Source organism: Pseudopodoces humilis, chromosome 2 (assembly GCF_049639895.1).
Source record: "Pseudopodoces humilis isolate 2021_Gansu_Grassland_sample_001 chromosome 2, ASM4963989v1, whole genome shotgun sequence".
NCBI classification, from domain to species: Eukaryota; Metazoa; Chordata; class Aves; order Passeriformes; family Paridae; genus Pseudopodoces; species Pseudopodoces humilis.
The window spans coordinates 102,104,908-102,126,806 of NC_142201.1; the positions used below are offsets into that span (position 1 = coordinate 102,104,908).

General features: G+C 39.0%; 1 protein-coding gene across 1 annotated transcript in view; it reads left to right on the top strand.

The window, feature by feature from the left end:
* The window catches only part of UVRAG (UV radiation resistance associated), a 97,369-nt gene that overhangs the window by 43,799 nt on the left and 31,671 nt on the right, over positions 1-21,899 (top strand). The window contains exons 12-13 of the mRNA XM_005524147.3: positions 325-490; positions 18,587-18,665. Coding sequence (XP_005524204.1) covers positions 325-490; positions 18,587-18,665 — 245 coding nt within the window. The remainder of the gene's footprint in view (positions 1-324; positions 491-18,586; positions 18,666-21,899) is intronic.

Sequence of the window (21,899 nt, forward strand, 5' to 3'; positions counted from 1 at the left end):
CAAAAAGCTTAATACTTGAGTTTTGTCTTGGGAATTTTGTTTTACTTTTCTCATCTTTTCTTTACCCTCCCCTATCCTGGCAATGTAGCTTTGAAAGTAAAATTTGCAGGAGAACAAGCCATCACCCATATTCTGTGCCTTGTCACAAGAGGCAGACACAACACAGTGAAGTGCAAACACTTGTAAAACTCTCTAAAATTACTCCAGGCCTCCTTCTGTCCCTGAGTTCTGAGAGCTGTATTAACTGTTGTTGTCTGAACAATAAAGATGAATACTAGGATTCAATGGATACAATTAATAATAGAATCCTTTTGTCATTGACAGCAAAAGATGATGGAAGCATCGCTGTTGCCCTGGGCTATACTGCTCACCTGGTTTCCATGATATCCTTCTTCTTACAAGTGCCACTCAGGTATCCTATAATTCACAAGGGCTCCCGGTCTACAATCAAAGATAATATAAATGACAAGCTGACGGAGAAAGAGCGAGAGTGAGTATATTGTAAATACACTGATCTACTTTCTTCAAAACAACACCAAAAAAACTGATCTTAAACAGTTTTGGGTAGTCTGAGGTGATAGGAATTTGAAGCTACTTGTTACTGCTTTCAGTAGCCACAGAATAGTCGTTGTGTTTCTCTTGTTGGAATTTTGGGATACAATAGAGTAACTCAGCTTTGTTATTTTGGGTCTGTTGGCACATATATGGCTTTGATTTGGCATCCACTAATGCTAGAACAATTTAAATAGTGTTTCTTAGTGTTTCATGAGTTTTAGAATTTCAGGAGTTTCTATTTGGAAAACGTGCCTTTTATGTTTTGCTCTTGGCTGTGGGAATAAACTGCTGATAGCAAGTATAGTTTCACAGAGGAGCTGCTGCCAGTGCCTGAATAGTGGTTGATGAATGGGAGAAAACAAATAGCTTTCTTTTAACACAGAGTTTTTTAATCAATTGAAAAAGCACAGTAACCTGCCACCTACTGTAAATCTTCCGAATATTCAATGTAGAGCTTTTCATTTCTTCTGTTATCATTGTCTTTGAACATTTAGCTACATTGTTATTGTTCTCCTTCTAGGAAATTGTCTTGCTGTCTCTAAAATCACCCTCTGAATGTCTTCTGTGTTTTGGAACTTTGCTTATTTTCCCACTGTCTTTGCACCTGTGTGCTGTAACATGAAATTAGTGGCAATTACTGGGTAAGGTTCCCTTTGTAGCCTGAAACCACTGAACTGCCAGGAATCCAGCACTTGGTGGGAATGTCAGCATTTGTGGGAGGCCAACTGCTCTGTTCAGTTTCTGGGCACTGGCAAAGTTTTCCCAGAGAGTTGATGGACTACCCAGCCCTGGAAGTGTTCAAAACCAGGTTGGATGGGGCTTGGAGCAACATGGTCTAGTTGAAGGTTACCTTGTCCTGGCAGGGGTTGGAATGGGATGAACTTGAAGTCTCTTACAACTCAGGGATTCTGCAACCTTGTGTGTGTGTGTATGGATGGCTACAGTCAGGCTTGTAGCATCAATAACTTCCTTTTTCCACAAAACTTCGAAAAAAGAGCAAAGGAAATGACTGAGGGGAAATTAACTTGAGGAAAGTAACTGACTCTACTGACAGGAAGCTGTAAAAAGCCAAATTCTTCTATTTGGAAATAGGGAGTCAGAGTATTGCAGCATTTTAACACTAATTCCTCATAATCCAAATAATGACAGATGGGTTTTATTGTGCCTAGTTGACAGGATTGGGATTCTTGAAAGTGTCTGATGTCTCTTTAAAGGTTAGTGACTTTTGGCAGGACAGGCAAGGTAATTTGCCTTAAGATTTAAACTTGCTGAGGTCTTTCTGTTTTGCCACCATAGAACACAACTCTATAATTATGTTTTGCAAAGTAATTTTGATACCATTTTAACGACTTATCTGAACACACTTTCTGGGTACCTTAATAGAGCATTGACCTGTTTTGCTTCAGTGTAATTCTTCAAGCAGATGATCATACTCCTTCTTGTACATCACTTTGAGAAAGGTTGCAAACTAGAACATTTTTATCTCAAAAACAAATTTCTGAGTAGTAGAGCTCCCTGTATCTGGGTCTGTAAAGATTAATCCAGTTTCCTGTTCTCTCCTACAGATTGAAAGGTTTAGTCCTTCATGCTACAGCCTTCCAAACTCTTGTGACTTAATACTTGATTTCACAACAGGATTTTTGAAAAGGAGAGAGTTTAACTAAGTATATGAATACCTGTTTGGCTATTTACCTGTGTTGTGCAAGATATTTTCAGAATCAGCTCCTGCTGGAGATCTCTTCCCACCTATTGGAGAAACAGTCCTACCGTCTCCAAGGTCTTATGTCAAATATCTTAAATTGCACTTTTCTTTCTAAACTAATACATCATGTTTCTCCTTTGCTCCTAATTGTGTTGAGCACAGCAGTTAACATGCATTATTAAATTTCTTTATATCAGTTACCTGTTCTTTATCAGCTTTTTAAACTCCAACATATATTGTTGAGTAATTGCAGTGATATAACCCCTATATTTGATCTTTACTATAACACATAGTGTCCTCATTATTGACTGGCTTATACTTACATGCTTGGCTTTTTCTTTTTTTTTTTCATTGTAGGGTGTTGGAGGTTAGGATTTTTCCTTTTTTCTTTTCTTTCTCAGGAAACTTTTCTCCCATTTGTTGTCTCAGAGATGGGAATGACAGATATTTAAGAGAGATAAAAGATGTGGCCAGGATGGAGAGGGGGCACAGTTTGCTTCTCTTTCTTAGCTGGGAGGTTTTCTCTTGGCAAATGTAGAGATACTTGGAGAATTGGCTGAGGGCCAAGGACTGGGCTCAGCTCACTCTCTTGATATCAGAGTGGAGACAGTTGTGGTTTTAGTGCCAAACTGCTGCTGCCCCGGGGGATTTACTGCTGCTGTGGAGTTTTTTTGTCTTTCACTGTTTCTCATTTCCGTGGGTGAGCCTCTGCTCGTAGGAGCAGCTGTTGAACTGGGATCTTTTCAACATCCAGCCTAACTGCAAAGGGCACCTTGACCTCTCTCCAGTGGGAGTGTCTCTCGGCTGCTTGTGAAAGCCTGGCTGCCGCTGCCCTGCCCTGTTTTTTTTCTGCTGGTGCTTCCGGCTTTTTTGCTACACTTCAACTCCACAAACGGTGTCCAACCCCCACAGCTCATGTCACTGATTTGGAGTCTTTGCTGCACTTGTTTTACCATGCTGGGTCTGCTTCTGCTGTTCCAGCCTGCTGCTCCAAGGTTCCTGCTACAGTCTGTTTCGCCATCCAGAGTGGCCCTGAGACCAGCTGCCCTCCATGAGTTTGCAGAGCCCTTCTCTCTCCCACCAGCTGAGGTGCCACCGACTGTGCGGAGAGAGGTTGCTGAGCTCAGATCACAGTGCCCCCATCCCTGCCCAGCTGGGAGCCAGCAGCACCCCTGACAGCTGTGGCCATAACTACACCGAAGGGGAAACTGCCTGACAGCCAAGAGAAGGTTGTTATTGGGTTTCTGATTTTGTTTATTGTTGCTGCCACTGTTGTTGTTGTCTTGTTATACATATATATACTAGTAAACCCCTGTTATTCCTTTTCCCATATCTTTGCCTGAAAGCCCCAAAATTTCAAAGTTACAATAATTTGGAGGAAGCGGGTTCATATTTTCCATCCCTGGAAGGTTCTCGCCTTCCTTGGCAGACACCTATCCTTTAAACCAAGACACAGGGTTTCTCTGAGATCTTTATGAGGAGTTTCTAAAAATTGTTCATTGGGGGAAATAGCTGAGGTTTTCTCTCAAGAGTAAATTCATAACTCCAGATGTTTGTTTTTAAAGTTACACTGGATAAAGATGTTACTACACTTTCAAGTTTCTTTACCAACTTTAAGTCCTCCTGTTGAGCTGCTTAAATATTTTGAGAGCTTTCAGAATGTAAGTAACTTTTGGGAAATGTTTCATCTGCTTCAGATTGGTTTACTTGCATGATCCAGGTCACTTCTATGAGGACCTTGAGAATTTACAGGGTTTTTTTGCATGCAATATGTAGGAAGAAAGAATCCTCAGAAGTTCTGGAGTCTGAAAGATTTCAGAACAATGAGTGAGCTTTGAGTCAATTTGCGGAGGACACTGTGTTTGGCAGGAGTGTTGACCTGCTGGAGGGGGCAGGGAAATTCTGCAGAAAGATCTGAACAGGCTGCATTGATGGGACAAGGCCACTTGTATGAGGTTCAGCAAGGCCAAGGGTTGTATTGTACCCTTGGGTCACCACAGCACCATGGAACACTGCAGGCTTGAGGCAAAGTGGCTGGAAAGCTGGGAAGGGCCCTGGGAGTGCTGATTGACAGTGGCTGAACATGAACCTAGGTGTGCCCAGGTGATCAAGAGGCCAGTGGCACCTGGACTGTACCAGTAATGGTGTGGCATCAGGCCCAGGGCAGTGACTGTCCCCTTGTGCTGGGCACTGGTGAGGCACCTCCAGTCCTGGGCCTCTCTCAGCAAGAAAGACATTGAAGAGCTGGAGTGTGCCCAGAGAAGGGGATGGAGATGGGGAAGGGTCTGAAGCACCAGGAGAGACTGAAGGACTTGGCAGAACTAAGGCTGGAGGAGGCCTTTTCACTTTCTACACTTCCATAGGAGGGTGGAGCCAGGTGGGGGGTTTCTATTCCCAGATAACAAGTGACAGGATGAGAGGAAACAGCCTCAAATTGTGCCAGAGAAGTTTTAGGTTGGATATTAGGAAATATTTCTTCCCTGAAAATGTTGTCCAGCCCTGGTCCGGTCTGGTACAGTGGTAGAGTCAACATCCCTGGAGGGATTTAAAAGCAATGTGGATGTGGCACTTGAACATGGGTTAGTGGTGGCCTTGGCAGTGTTGGGTAGGTAGTTGGATTTGGGATGTCCTTGAAATCTAAGAATCTTAATGATTCTGTGAGTCCAAGGATATGTAACTCCCAAATTAAAGCTACTTAGGCAGAAACAGGATCCTCTCTCCAGTGATGAACAAACTTGCTCGCAGAGTAAATCACCTATTCTTTGGTGGTGTTTTGGTGGAACTGAAACCTAACACTTCATCACATGCTCAACAACAGAGAATGCTGAGAGGAAACTACTTCTGATATGTGTCGGTTTAGAAGACAGGTGTCTGCTAGGGAAGGCAGGAGCCTTCCTTGGAATGAAAATGTAGACCCCCCTCCCTTCGAGTTATTATAATTTTGAAATCAAGGGGCTCTTAGGCAGAGATCTGGGGATAGGAATAACAGTTCTTTACCAGTGTGTATAACAAGGCACACAAACAACAATAACTACAGCATTAACAACAAAACAGAACCAGGGACCCCGGGACAGCCTTCTCGGCCAAGACGGGAAGGGATGGGGGAGAGGCTTTGCTTCACAAACCCCTCAGGCAGTCAGTCCCGGTGCTCCTGCAGGGCTCTGAGGAACACTCAGCTGGAACAGCAGGGATGAGCTGAGATCCTGGGCTGGTGGATGAGGTGTATCAGCAGCTCTGTGGCGGTGGCTGGCACTGCAGGATGTCCCGGCAGGACAGGGGGTGAGAGGCCCACAAAGAAAGAAGGCAGAAGCAGCAGCAGCAACTCCGTCTGAGTGATGGCGAATTCCCTTCTCCCAGCTGCAGCAGCTCCTAGCAAGTGTCTCGCTTTCAAGCCAAAGAAACCAGCCTGCCCCCAGTTGCCCCCGCACCCACTAAGTACCAGCAGTCAGGTTTTCCCTGAAACTAATGGGTAAAAATTTGATAGGTGAGCCAAAATTAAAGGAAGGACACCTAACCCCCAACAATATATTCTGATATTGTGTCTCTCAAGCCCTATATTTAATGCTTCTATTAGTCTGCTAGCAGTTAGATAGTCTGACTAGATAGCTAGTCTTTCAGATATTTAATAAAGAATGACTGTCAGTTTAGGACAAAATAAGGATTGTTGTGGCTGGAGTGAGACATATGTATTGACCTTCCATGTGTTGGTGTTGCTGCTCATGTCATAGTATTTTTGAGTATAAATAGCTTGGATATATATATATTCCTCTGAGAAATAAAATAAGGTTTTTAAAGTTTGGTCGTCTTTCTGGTATGCTTTGTATATCTGGGCAAGTGAAATGCACATTCAGATGAATTATTTATGTTGAATTTTTGCACTATCACTCCTACTATATCTTCAAGATTTTCAAGAACTCTTGCTTCCCTGCTAGGTAATTTTGAACCGGAAACCATTTCAAGAAATAGTTTTACTAACATTATTTCTCTGTAATAATAGTACAGAGAAATCAAATAGTGCACACAAATCTCATGGATGCTGCACTTTCTTCCTACCAAAGTGTGTTAAGGGAAGACTAGTAGGAGCAGTAGTAAGAAAGTGGCCAGCGTCATATTTCAGACTGGGGAAAAAATGAAGGTGTAGAAAATGGCATCAATGCCTAAAAAGATTTTATACTTAAAAGGTAGCAAGAACATTGTCATTTCCAAGCATAGCTTGGCATTGCAGAGTAGTCTGATCTCCAGAAAGGTTATTTTTTTTTTTTTCTTGTCATATGTTTAAATATTGAACTTGTTGGTATTCAATGTTATAAATGCCAAAAATGTATATGAAATTTAAGATAAACAGGACCCAGACAGTAATGGAAGAAACCTGATCTAGTCTGGTACATTTTTTTCAGGAATATTTGGCATTAGTTGGTCTGAGATAACAGATCTAAGTAACTGAGTAAACAAATATAAAGGTTTCCTTGGCATTTTGTAGTTTATAGAAAGACTATTTTTTTTCTTTCACTCTGCCTGACAAACAGACAGCAAAGGTCAAAGGATTCGAACAGCTACTGTGCATGTCTTGGGCATGTACATTGAGGCATCTGACATCTTTGCAGTTGATGTACCTCAAGAACCAAAAGTTGTATGAAATAGTGTAAGGTGAAGTGAAATTAAGGATGCTACCATGGGTTACTTGTCCTGTCTAAATGTCTGTTTTTTGTCATTAAAATAGGAAACATCTGTCTATTGTAACACTGGATCCTCATAGAAAACAGGATCAAAATACAGCTACGTAATAATACAGCTAGAAGGGATAGGTTTGTTCGTGAAGTAATTTCCTGGAAACTATTTCTCTGATGTGGAGCTGCACCTCAAATTTGTCTTGGTCTGCAGCTCAGCTTGATCATTATTGAGAACCTCAAGCATGCCAGAAGATTCCAGTGATTAGTCAGTTTTTGTCTTGATGTTTGATTTCTCTAGGTGCTGATACTTTAAAGGCCAGTTTGATTTCATTGTTGTAGCCCTTGTGGGAAGGGCAGATGTATAAATAAAAAAAACAGGTCACCTTCCACTGGGATGATGCAGGCTTGTTCCAACTGATGAGTGTATCAAGCATGAACTAGAGATGCCCTTCTTGGGTCTTCAGAGTGGTTCTGGATTCCTTAAGGATGCAAAGCATTGAGTAAGTTTATCTTAATACAACTAAAGTTGATGTACAAGGTCTGCAGCACCTTTGCTGCAGAGAATGTTGGTGTATCTCCACAGTTTGTTGACTGAACCTTGAACTCAAACCCCAGCAGATTGGATTACTGCAGTTTGGAGTTCTTTTCATTAGTTTAGGAAACCAGATTTCAGAAAAGTGGAGAAGATTAAGTAAATCAGGCAGGACTGATTTTGAATCTGCACATACTCAAGGAATTATTTTGGTACATTGGTGTTGTATTTTAGACCTACTCATTTGCACTGCTCAGGAAAACTTGTGTGTCGTTCACACAGTGTTAAACCATGAAAAGTGAGTTACTGACAGTGGAAGTTCTGATGTAAAAAAATTATTTTCAGGCCTGTGAATAAAGCATACATATGGGATTCCTTGCCAGTTCTGCTCCAGAAATGCTTCCAAATTTTCTTTCTTGATGTATTATCTTTAATTTCTTTTAAGTGTGGCAAACTGGATTTGCAGATAAGTGGAGCTAAGTGTTGCTGAGCTGGACTATGGATAATTTTGGAGCATTTGCAATCCACTTGTTGAATGAGTATAATCTGTAAGTGATCCTCCTTATTGTGACCTTACTTCAGTTTGGAAGAATGGGATTTCAGCTGCAGTAGACTTAGTACAACACGGCTGAAGTTGTTATTGTTCTGTGCCTGGTAACAGAGAAATCACTTGCAAACAAAGTCTGAAAAATTAGAATACAAGCACGTGAAGAATAACTTTTCACTGACGTTTTTTCCAACTCATTTGAGAAGTCTTTAATCATATTTGATACTTTGGCTGAGGTAATGAAATGGCAGCTTTGGGAAGAAACCTTGGCAAACTTAGATGGAGGGAGATGGTTGCTTGAGAAATCTAATAGCTATCAAAGAAAAATTGATTCTTTGGGGTAGACTGAGTGTGTGTTAAGGATTCAGCTGTATTGCTCAAAGAATGCTTTTTGCCATGAACTTATCTTGAACTATATTTTTACGTTCTACAATTTTTGTGGGTATTTAGCTAGAATCCTGGTTTATTTGAGTCTTGATTAGCAAAATAACGATTTTTCCTTCATTGAGTCAGCAGATACTGCTGTGTATAAAGTATTAGATCAGATGTTGTTTAATGAATTTAGGTATTTAGATACTGTTAACACTTTCTGGGAACTAGAAGTTTTTACATGCTCCTGGCCAGTATGAGAAAGCAGATTTTGTTTACTCAGTAGATGAGACCACTGACCCCACACATCTGAGACCAGCTGAGAAATGTTTCTGTGAAGACGTACTAGTCTTAATTTACTCCCATTGGAACACTGTACTCCTGTTGAGATTTTTTTATTCCAAAACATTACTTCATTTTTTAAAATAAGCCAGGACTTGACCTGTATAAAGTGTCTTCTAGTTAAAAATGATCCTTTAGTGGCAGTGAGATTTAAAGTCCTGATAGTGAGGTTGTGTGCTCTGTCCTCACAGATAGTCCATGTGTTGTGACATCCATCATGGCTTCTATGGTGCAAGCCTTGAATCCAAGCTGAAGTATGTCATAGAAATGCCCAGTTTAGAAAAAGTCGTGTCACTGGCTCTATGGATTCTTTGCTGTGATTTTGAGGTGTTTGAAATTATTTGCTGAAGCAATAGAATGATACCCTCCTGTACAAAATGGTGACTGTCTTGTCAGGAGCTGCCTGACTTTCATAATCTGGATGTTTGCTTTTATTTTCTCTCTACGGTCTTTACATACTGAAGCTGTTCCTCAAGAGCAAGATCACAGCAGTTACACTTAACACAGAAAGATGCTTCTGCTTTTGATTTTCATATGAACTGTTCAGAAAAGCATTTTGAAAATACATTTCATAAAGTTAAACTAATGTTTTCTTTTCCCAGTAAATAAATTATTTATGTATTGTATAAAGCTTGAATATGGATATGCTTTTTCCTCATGGCACTCTATGTTTTTGTCAACAAATTTGTTTTACAAGTGTAGTTTTTTCTGTTAAGTAGGAACTCAAAACCATATAGTAATCCAGTCTTAATTTGCTTGTGATTTGTAACTCATATTTATGTCTTAATCTGTAATTACAAGCAAAGTGCATGCTTGTAGTCCTTTATTCTGTTTTTTCATTTAATTTTGGGTCTTCTGCAGAAGATCTCTGCAGTCCTTGCTCTGACGCTGATAGAGCTGTGGTGCAGCTTATCTGAGAAGCAAACAGGTTTCAGAGCTGCACAGCCAAAACTTCTTGCGCCTTGATCTTCAGGTGAAGTGCTAAGATGTTAGGAATGCTGGATATTTTGGTGCTTGTAACTCTTGAGTAGCTTATTTGTCCTAGTATTTGATTTGAATTGTCTTTGGGAATTGTGATTTCAAGAGAGCTGTCTGTAGAGTGGTGGTCCTTCTTACTTAAAAGGCTTTCAGACTTTAATTTCTTTAGGTTCAGAGAAGCCCCAGGACTTTTAAATAACACAAGTTTCCTCCTCTGGCTATGACATTCCATTATAGTGAGCAAACAGGATGTGGTTAGGTTGGAGGGAAAATACTAGTTCTTTCCTACCCTGCCTGCTCCTCTTGCAGACCCCAAAAAGGGGTGAGGCTGCAATAACTCAAACATAAGTAAATATTTAAACCTTTTCTTGTACACTCTTCATACTTCAGCCATATCAGACAAGAACTTGTGACTTTTTCAGGCCATTATCTTATCTGGATTGTGCTATTTAGTCCTATCCTTGTATAGAGTGTCCTGTCCATGGTCTAAAGCTTGAAAGTCATTTTTTTCTTAACTGACCCATTTTTAGTAGTGTTGTGTGAGATACAGTTGTTCCCCCAGATCTGATAGATGACTCTGTTACAATATGAATGACTTGCAATCACAGAATTTACATCAGTTCTTTATCTGTATGATAGTGAATAACTGGGTTTCAGCTGCAGCCACCTCCCTGCAGTCATTCTGCTTACTGTCCTTAAAAATGAGAAGTGGAAGAATAAGCCAGGTTGAATTTGTTCTCTGACAAATTTGACACAGTTGGGCAGGAAGTATCAAAGATAGTGTAAATACGATGATGTGAAAATGTGGTGGTGTCAGCTTCATTTAATCTTTGGATTAAGATTCCAATCTGCACTTAACTATTGGGTAGTGTCTTAATGTCCAAAATGGACAGCAGTGACGATTGGTGTTCTCATGATTGGGAATTGTGATCAGCACTGTTTAACTTCTAAGTCAATGACATGGGCAGTGAGGTGGAGTTTGCCAGTGACACCAAGCTGTGTGGTGCTAGAGAGAAGGGGTGGCATGCAGAGGGACCTGGACAGGCTGAAGAGATGGGCCTGTGCCAGCCTCATGAAGTTCAACTAGGCCAAGTGCAAGATGCTGCACTGGGATTGTAGCAATCCCAGGTACACGTTCAAGCTGGGTTGAGTATGGATGGAGTATGGTAGAGTATGGATGGAGTATGGTAGAGTATGGATGGATGGAGTACAGAGAAGGACAGCTTGGGAAAATGAGTTGATGAGAGACTGGGCATAACCTGGCCATGTGTGCCAACACCCAGAGGGCCCCCCCACCTCCATGTGCTGGGCTGATCCCACAGCATGGGCAGCAATGGAGGGGGGAATTCTGCTCCTCTGTCTTGCTCTGGTGAGCCCCCACCTGCAGAGCTGCCTCCAGTTCTGGGGTCTAATATCTGAAGGATGTGGAGCTGCTGGAGTGAATCCAGAGGAGGCCACAGAGGTGCTCCGAGGGCTGGAGCCCTTCTGCTCTGGAGGCAGGCTAAAGAACAGAAGGCTCCAAGGAGTTCTGAGAGCTCTTTCCAGTGCATAAAGGTGCTCCAAGAGAGCTACAGAGGGATTTTATGTAGGGGCCTGGAGTAACAGGACAAGGGAGGATAGATTCCCCCTGCTAGATGGTGGAATTAGATGGAATATTGGGAAGAAATTCTTCCCAGTGAGGGTGGGGAGACCCTAGCAGAGGTTGCCCAGAGAAGCAGTGGCTGCCCCATCCCTGGAAATATGCAGGGACAGGTAGAATAGGGCTTGGAGCAACCTGGTCTAGTGGGAAGTGTCCCTGCCCATGGCAGGAGTTTGAAACAAGATGGGTTTTAAGGTCCCTTCCAACACAAACCATTCTGTGATAATTATGTGTTCTTAAAGTATAAGTGTCCTAATTTAGATTATAAAGGTGAAAATATTACTGGTCCTTAAAATTCTGAATCACTTGGAAAGTTAAGGCTATATAAAATGATTCCAAACTGGATTTGGAATTCTACTTTGATTTGCCAAATGAGATGTAATATGATATTTAAATTGCACCACACTCCAGCCTGTGCAAGACAGTTGGATGTGATGTGTAAAAACCAGTTTTTTACTTACTTCTTCCCTTAAGAGCTTTCTGAAGTACAGATTAAACTTTGATACTTTAATACAATTTGGGATATGGCAGAGATCTGAACAGATGAGAGAATAAAAGATTTAAAACATATAATGTATTCCCAAGTAGATGCAGGTGAAAGCAGTTAAAAATTAAGCAATTTCATGAGCTTTAAAAATAGTTTGTATTAAAGGCAGGTGGTTATAGGCAATAAAAGTGGTCCATCAGTATGTTGGTACATATGTGGTATTTCTGGATGCCGAGTTCATAAATCACAGAACACAACAGTAAATGTATTTGGACTTGAATTTGTAAGAGATACTTGAGGTCTGAAATAAATGTGTGGAATAAGGATTCTTTCAACTTTTCCTAACATTTACCATATTCCTGAGGCAGGAATCTTGTAGTGATTCACTTGAGTGTTCATCAAGCACCAAAGTGACTATGTAAAACATCTAAAGATGAGCTGAAGATACGAAATTTAATGAGATCCTGGTTGCTGATAAGTACTTGTTGAGGGTCAGCTGGAAAAAGTAGGACAGTGATGAGTTTTTAGTGGTTAGAGTAGAATACCTAGGACAACTTATTTGAGTTGTAAGAATGGTCTAATGCTTAAAACACCACAAGTAGTCTAATCATAATTCTACCTTTGAAACATGCCTCTGATTTTCCAGAATCAACATCTGTGGGCAATTTTAAAAGATATCTTTGTCGGTAGTCAGTTTTCTGGTTTTTGAATATTATCAGTATTAGTGAGCAGTTTTGGTTGAAGACACTATGTTAGCTAATTGTTGCCTGTGCTCTTACCAAAGCCATGGGGTTTTAAAAGTCAGTAAGGGATGGATTGCAACCTTTAATTTTGTTGAGAAGTCAATAATATTCCCTATAAGGTAAAAAACCCCACCAGAATAGATTATGGAGATGAACTGCAAGCATCACACCTCAAACTGTAAATGTGAAAATGAAAAGTCCTTGCAAGAGGCTTTTTCTCTATCTACCCCTCAAATTTCTTGGTTTTACTTTCAGCAGCACACGAGCACAGTCTTCTTCGTTACATCCTGAATCATGGAAAATACTTAAATTAACAATGGAAGGTGACTTTAACAACCTTCCTACCCCTAGGAAGGATGAAGTTCATTTAGAGGAAAGTGTTACAATAGCTGAGTGTACAGGGTGGTTTGAATTTGCCTTAGAGGTGATATATTAGGCTTCCTTGTGCCTGTAGCTTTATGTTTACAGGATGATCTCCTTACATCTGGATGAACAGCAACACAGAGCGGTGTCTTGTGGTCTCATGGAGACCTCTGGATCAGAGGATTCTGCAGGGATCCCATAGAATTAGAGAGCTGGCTTCTACCAGAAATTCCTTCTGGCCCCTAGACAAGCACAAATGGCAAAAGTCTTCATCTGAAATCCTATCTGCTGCTCCTGTACTGCCACCAGACCACTAATGTGTTTAGACATATTCAGGAATCTTTCTTGAACTAAAAGTTGGAATTGGCCTTGGTTTAACACTGAGATTTCTGTTCAGCTGTTTGCATCTGCATAAGCTGACTGGAGTGGAAATGCTGACAACCAGCCACCATTGATTTTTCATATTGACTGGAAACACATATATTTGGTTTATCTTTTTTAATAGAAAGACTTTTAAACCAGAGTGGATGATTTAGTGTCCTGTCTAGTCTTTGTAATCTTGATGTGATTTACTGTAATAAGATATTATACTTTGCTTTTAAGTTTCTTAGAGTTATGTGTATTTCTTATGCCTACAAAGTGTTCTATTTGATTAAATGCCATGTTAGAATAAAGTCTAATTAGATAAACAAGGTAACAGCTCCCTGAGAGTCCTGTTGATGGTGTACCTTTAAGCTTGATACCTACCAGAATATTTTTTAATGCAAATTTTCAAACTAACTATTTGAAAACTTAGCATTTGTGAAGTGTTGTCAGGTCCTTGAACTCAAAGCTTAATTCCATTTTTGATGGTAGTGTGCTGGTTTTGTAGTTTCAGTGTAAATTATAGGTAGATTTTCAGCCCTGGGGTTTATGTAAAAGCCTGACTTTATGTTACTTTTCCCCGCTGGGGTAACTGTGAACCAAGTACATAACCTCTGCCTCACTTTTTCTTTTTCACAACTCTGTTGAACCTTGACCTGCTCACACTTGTTTCCTTACTCATTGCATATCAGCAGGTCTTCCATACATTTGAATATTTAAATATTAGGTGCTTTTGGTAGAAAAGCGAGTTTTAAACTGAAGTGTTCTTTATCCAGTAGCTGATGTCTGCTTAGGAAGCGTGGCAGGAATTAATAGGGAATGGATCAAAATAAAGTGATGGATAATGATTTGCTGAAATTAAGATTGCAGGTAGAGCGGTGGTATCGGGATTTTGCGAGAGAGACAGGACCACTGGGAGACGTTTTAAAGCATGATTTATTGTTCTTCTTCTACAGTCTCATGAAAGAGTGAGTGAGTGCATCTTCACCTTACTCACCAGATGTTCTTAGTCAGTGGTCACAAGACTACAAGTTACAACATCTTTTAAAGATTATTTAACCAGTAAACTAATGCCACAAAAGAATGTTTCTACTTTCACACCAATAGCTAATTATTTTGTTTTATATGTCTTTGCTGCAGCACGGACATTCTTAACCTATCATATAATGACACACAAAACTACTTGTTATACCTTAAACTTATTATAAAAGTATATAAAATTATAAAAATAATTACTTCTATATCTTAACTTTAAAACTGTAAAACTTCTTACAACCTAACTTAATATCATTCTGTTTAAACTCACATTCTTACTTACGATTCTAAATCTGAAAGCTTTCTCCAAGGCCTCAAATCAAGCCCTGTGTCCATGTCTATATCTATGCTTACAGTTGTAAAATTTTGAGAGTTTTCTGTGCTTGGAATTCCCACAAGGAGGGCCTTATTCTTGGGAACCCTCCAAGGAGGAGAGATGGGAGAGAAGTCAAGTGGGTGAGGATGAGAGAGGTAAGGTTAGGGCATGATAGAATAATAGGGCATAAGAGATGAATTGTCTTCTCTAGTCTAAGCTCTGCTAAAATGAAGTTATTCACAGATGATTAAAAGTGTGTTTTATCTGCTTCTATTATTTTGGGTTTTATTTTATTTTTTGGTCACCTGTGAGAAATGACAGACAAAACCTCTTATTGTAGGGCTGGGAATGCTTGGGTCTTGAACATAACAGTGTTGGTTCACTAGGAGAGAAACTGTTCAGTCATTGTGGCATCACCATAGAAAAAGACAAGTTTTGTCCAAATTGACATGCCATGGAAGGGGATATGAGCTATGTGCCTAAAAACATCATGTATATGTTTTGTCGTTTATTATAGATATTATATTTATTATAGATATGCATTATGATGGGTAACACTGGCCATCTGACTTGTATCCCAGTGAGCCCTATACAACAGAACATGACTCAAAAAAAAATTAGTAAAAACTCAGTGTTTGTCAAAGTCCTATAGGATTAAATAAGCAAAACATGAGACTCCCAAAATAAATAAGCTTTTAAGATCAAGAATCTTCTTTATATTATCTTAGACCTTCAAAACACGTATTGACCATCTGGTTCTAATCAGTCTGGTGTGCAGTTTGGATCACTCTTATCCAGAGTTCTCCACCTTCTGAATTCAGAGTGAGGGTTTAATTTTGGCATGCTTGGCACAATTCTCATAGATCTAAAGCCACCTTTACACGTACTTGCTGGCTGATTATTCCCTTAATCAGTCGTGGTTCTTGTGCTTTTCCTCAGCATAGGTTTGTACCATTGCTGACATGTCTTGAAAGCAGTGGAAGCACCATATGCAGAAACAGCTCCAAATGGGGTAAACCTGTTACAAGTTACTAAACATAGTAGGTTTTTTCTTGCATCAGGTTAATGTTCTCTAAACTAGGATCTTTAGAAGTCACTGTTAAAACTACTATTGCTGTATATCCTGTGTCTTTATATACAGAAATAGTTCATCTGCTGTAAACTCGGGGTGTGTTAGCCCTTTATTTTAAGAAGTCTACATGCTATTGAAGTACTATAACCGTGGCTGTATGTAAATGACAACATATTTTTACAAAGACACATATTGATCCTCACTGAGAAAAAGCTGTTTTGTTCATAGTTCCTAACTGTTCACATGGCAGATGCATGGTTTCCTAGAGTGTATAAGTACTACTCTGAAGAGGACCAGAGCTCGACTTCTGAACTATGTTCTGGACTGAGAACAAATTTCCAGCACTTGATAACTTCTCTCAGATAATATTTTCTGTTGATTATAGAAAGGGTACCTGTAGCTTGTGGTTTTTGAATCTTTCTACTAAACATATCACACTCAGTTGAATTTTTTATCTGAGAATAAGTATCTGTGTTTTGCTTTAAAGGAGCTTAGTAATTTTTTTTTTCCCCAAATATATCAGCAAGAATGGAAAGAAGGAAGGTACACTTTGGGGTAGAATAGGTAGGTGAATGCTATTTTGAATTTTATTACGTGTTTTGTGATTATAAAACCACTAAAATAGTGTTTCTCAAAAGTATTTATTTATAACTAAATCCTTACACAGCAGACTCAGCTTTTTACAGCATGCCAAAGGGAGACATTAAGCTTACCGTCAATGCTTTTCTGTGGAGCAGGCAAGAAGAATTTCACAGAGGGAGGCAGCAAGTTGGGTTCAATTATACTTACTGAAGCACTGTGTAAAATGTTTGGGTTCCTCTCCCTTGAGTTTATTGCTTGTGAACAGCCTTAATGGGAAAACAAGATAAAACACAAAGAGAGAGGCATAAAACTTAGTAATATTTTTCTCTTGAGTCATACATGTGTATATGCAGAGACATCCACTTACAGTTTTCAAGACTTGTTTAAGTGATTATGTTGTGAAAGCTGACCTGAGAATGTATGTGGTTTAAAGCCTTTCAAGATTAATTAGTGGAAGTTAGAGGATAGAAATGTGAATATTGGCAAAGAAGCACGATCAGCATGGTAAGCAGAAAAGCCTGATTTTCCCTTTTAAAAGAATCTGTGTGGGAGATTTCAGCAAGCACCATAAACCAGTTTTTACCCCCTTTCTATACATGGATCAAAGAGCTCTGTATCTAATAATAGAATATATGGTTTCCATTACCAGTGACTTCATGAAATGCTACCTTCTAGGGAAATATGGTTTGTGTTCTTAATGGTGCTTTTATTGTAAAAAAATTGGTTAGTTTTAGACTGTTAATTGTAAAGTTATCCTTTAAATCTAACCCTTGCTCTGTTTTGGGTAGTGTAATTGGAGATACTGAACTGAATTCCTCTTGCTTTGCATTTTACACTTCGAATAATATGTTGCGGAATTTTTGTAGCATGTGTTCATTTGGAAAAGTTTCATTTTCTTGCATGGGGAACTAGTCTGATTTGTAGATCTATTAAGCAAGGTGAGCTAGATATATACTATTCACAGAGATTTTTATGTTCCTTGACTTAAAGAGACCTAGTAAGTTTGAAAGTAGCATAAAACCTGAAGCTGACATCTCAATGTTTGATCTGCTGTGATTGTGACCTGTTAAACTTCAGCTTTAATGGCACTATATAATTCTTAAAATTACAAATGTACTCTACTGTGGGGCTGATGGATGATAAAATTCACTTTGCCTAATCACCTCTCCAGAATGTGTGTTGTTTCTACTAGATAGTGATCTCATGTATTTGTTTTTTGAGAGAGGCTTTGGTTTCTGCTGTAGTGTGGGGCTTACGTGGATAATTCATTCAGCATCTTGATTAGGAGCTGCATGATATGGTTGGTGAAAAGGCAAAAGTTTGATTCATGCTGTAGTTCCCATAAAAATAAATTTTAGTTTGTACTAAGATTGCTGAATTTACCATGATGATCTCATAACCTCTGGTGCTAAGGAGGAGTTGAAAGACAATCTTTAAAAGTACAGTGTACAGCTGTTAAAGTTGTTTGAGAACTGCTTCACTTAAGCAGAGGTTCTTTAAGCAGATGTATAAAATTATATTCTTTAATGCAGAAACTGTCAAGGAGTTTCAATATTTAAGGGACTAATGTTTTAGTTCTCTTGTGTCACACAGCAGTGCCAAGCTATGTTCTTATAAGATATTTGCTAAATCTGAGTACTTAAAATGGTGATCAATATTTATTATGTAGGAAAAATAAAGACCAGTAATAAAATGTTTACAAGGGCTGTAGTGACCTATGGTACTGTGACTCAAGTGTGTGTGAAATTTGTTGAAGGAGATCAACTTCTATTCTGAATGTTATTCTGGTAAGTGAGCCTGCATTACACATTTCTTTGTGTGAAGGGCTCTTTGTGCTCTGTCATTCACAGGATAATGATCAAATGAGAACACCTTTTTTAAAAGATTATTTCTGTTTGTAAATGAACTAAACAAGTGTGACTGGCTGAATGCAGAGGGAAAACATGGGATCTGTAATTGTGCTGTATGCTTCTGAAATTACACTTCGATTGGTGAGAGGGATGTTGCAGCTCTGGGAGAATCATCAAGTGTCTTTTAAAAGCCTGAAACACTTTAAAAAGTGGAATTCCATAGCTGAGCTTTGACATCAGTTTTTAAATTCTAGTTGACTTGAGCTGCAGAGGGTTCCTAAATACATCCTATGGACAGGTTCCTGGGAGAAGTCAGCAAGGGAAGCTTTTTAAATCTTTACCTTCTCAGAAAAGGAGTCTGGGGCTTTTTGAAATTTACATAAGCATCTGAATAATTTCACCTTAAATACTTTCCCCCCCCTTTTTTTTTTTCCTCATCAGATTTCCTTTATATGCAAAAGGAGGGGAGAAGCTTCAGTTTGAATATGGAGTTTATCTTCTCAACAAAAATATAGCACAGGTTGGTACACTTGAGATTATTTTTGATTGCTATTATTTGTATCTATTTTCTGCTGAGTGTGCATGTGTTGTCTTGTGATGCTGCTCTCTGTGGTGAAAACCTTGAAATAAGGAAAATGTCCTTGAAAACATAATTTTCACTTACCTTACAGCTTTGTGCTTGAGATTTGCTTCTGTGGTGCTTAGAGAAGAACTTGCTGGATAATAATGAAACTTCTCAAATAGTACCTTCTATGAGTCTGTAGACTTCATACTGTTTTGAAAACTGTAAATATTCTCTGTGTTTTTATTCTGTCATATTTGAAGATCTATTTGTGTAATTCTTACTCCTGTGTCTTTGATTTTGCTGTACTACTTCAAATAGTATTCTACCCTTATAAGAATACACAATACGTGGAAAACATGAAGTATTGCAAATGTATGACTTTTATTTATAAAATCCTCTAATCAACATTACTTCCTTGTTTTTAATGTATTTTAAAAAACATCCTTTACTCTGAAAAATGCAAGAGACTTTGCAAACTTGTATTTGAGATGACGGTAATACCTGCAGCTAACACATTTGGTATGGAATTGAGAGAATGTTCAGAAAGCTGGTCTGAAAGAGGCCTGGCTGTTTCAGCTGGTATGTAGTCCTAGAGCAGGGTCAGCTGTTCTTATGCTGTCCCTGGTGATGTTCTGTGAAGAAAAGCCTGTGATATAAGTACTGCTTAGTTCCAATGCTTGACTCCATTGGCCACTAAAGACATCTAATTTCTGACACTGAATCCAAACAGTCTTGCCTCTGTTTATATATTATAATAATCTGACCCATTTAAGTCTCTTCCTCTTTGCAAACTTTTATGCATTGAAAAACCACTTTTGAACACTTCTCTTGTCTCAAATTCTCCATCAGAAACCACATTTTTCTTGAAATGCAATGCCCAAAGCTGGATACAGTGAGCAACTGTTGCTTTCAAAACATTGAGTAGGATGGGAGAAATGCTTCCCAAGTCTTGTCCTTTTATTTCCAGTTCATTGGGTTCTAATAGATATGCACTCTTAAAAGGCTAGCAGAGTAAATCTTACTATTCTGTGCTGCCAACAGCCTCAGGTATCTTCAGCACAGCATCAAAACTGTCCATTCTGAATTTGTGCAGGTGACTTGTTTAATTCACATTTTATATGCTGTACCTTGAATGTAGTCTTAAAGATGAACTTTTTTTATTGTTAATCATGTTTCTGCTTTGGTGGCATAACATCAGAGGTTGAGAACTCGGTCTCAGCTTTATTCTGGATCCATCTGAGCTTACACCCTATCCAGATTATCTAATTAAAATATTGGATAGAACTGGGGTTTGTAGAGCTCCATTTTGCTACCACTTCAGTTGTAACCATGACCCATTCTTTATTGCACCTAGAGTACTTTCTGTGTATTCACTTGTACTTCATCAATATCCCATTAACCCACCATGGCTGTGAGCATATTATACCAGAAAATGCCACGAGATTTAAATTCCAACAGAAATTGAACATTTCTGTTTCTAGCCTGTTTGAAATTACAATTTCTAGCCTGTTTGAAATTAGCCTTACAGTTTTATTCCTGAAAAATCTGACCTTTTTATGCATAGTTTCTAATAGTCTTGTTTGTCTTTACAGTTTTCTCTTCCATCACTTCTTTGATATTCCTTACCCCAAATTGAAGTAAAGCTTCCGAGTCTTTCTTTGTTGTTTTTTTAAGTTTGGATTGCATTTATCATTTTCCAGACTTGCCCATGCTTAGTGTATTTTGGACAATAACTTTTGAAATTACTTAAAGGCTAAAATATCTTAAGACGAAGTTAATCAAGTCCTACTAATATTGGAAATTCACTTAGCCAGGCTGTTAATGCATCTTAGACTGTACCTCCTTGTTGGTGGTATTAGTGATGGCAGACAGATGTTCACACTTGACCTCCAGAGGGAAGATCAATGAGAAAAAGGGATTAGTCTTTCCCTCAAGTGCTTTGATAGATCCCTCTCTTCATTACTATCAAATCAATGCTTTCCTTAATCTCTGCTTCCTAGTTCATTCTGCTTACACTAGTTAATTCTGTAACTTGTGAGTCATGATGCTGCTTGCTTTGCCTTTCAGCCCTTCCTGTTTTTTTACCTTATTCTAGAGTTTAATTCAGTGATGTGATGCAAACAAAAAGCTCTGTCTTTTTTTCATCCAAATGATGAGTTTTTAGTTGAGCCCAGGGTGGTTGTCTTTCCTGTTCATGTACTTTGGGTTACTTGACACTTGTGCCTGTAGTATTTTTTATAGGAACTGTCACCACTGCACATGTTTTCCCATTTATCTCTTTGGCTTGTCACCTTTGAGTTGTTACCACTCTTGGACCTACTGAAACCTCTCATTCTGATTTTCTTGTCCTGTTTCTGAAAGAGTCTGGGTAGTTGAACACATGATCACTCACCCTGTCGCCTTCCAATTCCTTGCAGTTGGTTTCTGAAATCACTGGGGTGAGTTTATTAAACTTTACTAAAGTAAGTGAAGGTTTTAAGTATGTATTGGTATAAAAAGAGTTTCTAACTCTACTTGGGGTCATTGGTGCTGGTGCAAGCTAGTCAGTGGGCAAACTTTAAAGTGCTTGATACAATACTAGGGGTTCATTAATGCTTGAGATTGTATGCTGTTGGATATTAAAATGCAATAAAAGTAAATCGGAATTTCTGGGTGTGCTTCTACTACTTATTTAATCATGAAAGTGTTGCTGATGTCCACAAAAACTGTTGTAGTCACCTTTGTTTTGATGTCCTTGGTCAAATATTGCTGGTTTTTATAATTCTGCCAAGGGGAAATTCCATTGTGAAAGCAGAGCAGATAGATAATGTGCAGAAATGCATCACAAAACCTCTGTGCTCTGGGGCTGACTTGACCTAAAAACCCAAGATTGTCTGAATCCTTTGTGTGTTCCTTGGGATGCTGAAACTGTTGAATTTACATAGCTTTTAGCAGACCTTATGGCTGCTTTCAGAGAAGTATCCAGATATGCTTAGTTCTTGTGAATGTGTGAAAAATTAAGTTTGGACAGAGAATGAGCAGCTGCCTCTCCGTTATCTCCAGAACATTACCCAAAGGTGTTTGCCTTAATTCAGAGAATCAGTACTCTTTGTCAGGAAATCTAAATCAGTTGCTTAATTCCCTCTGTGTGCTGTGGGAAGGTTGGAGGTACCTGGGAAGAATACTGGTGACTTCACTGTAGCATGAAAA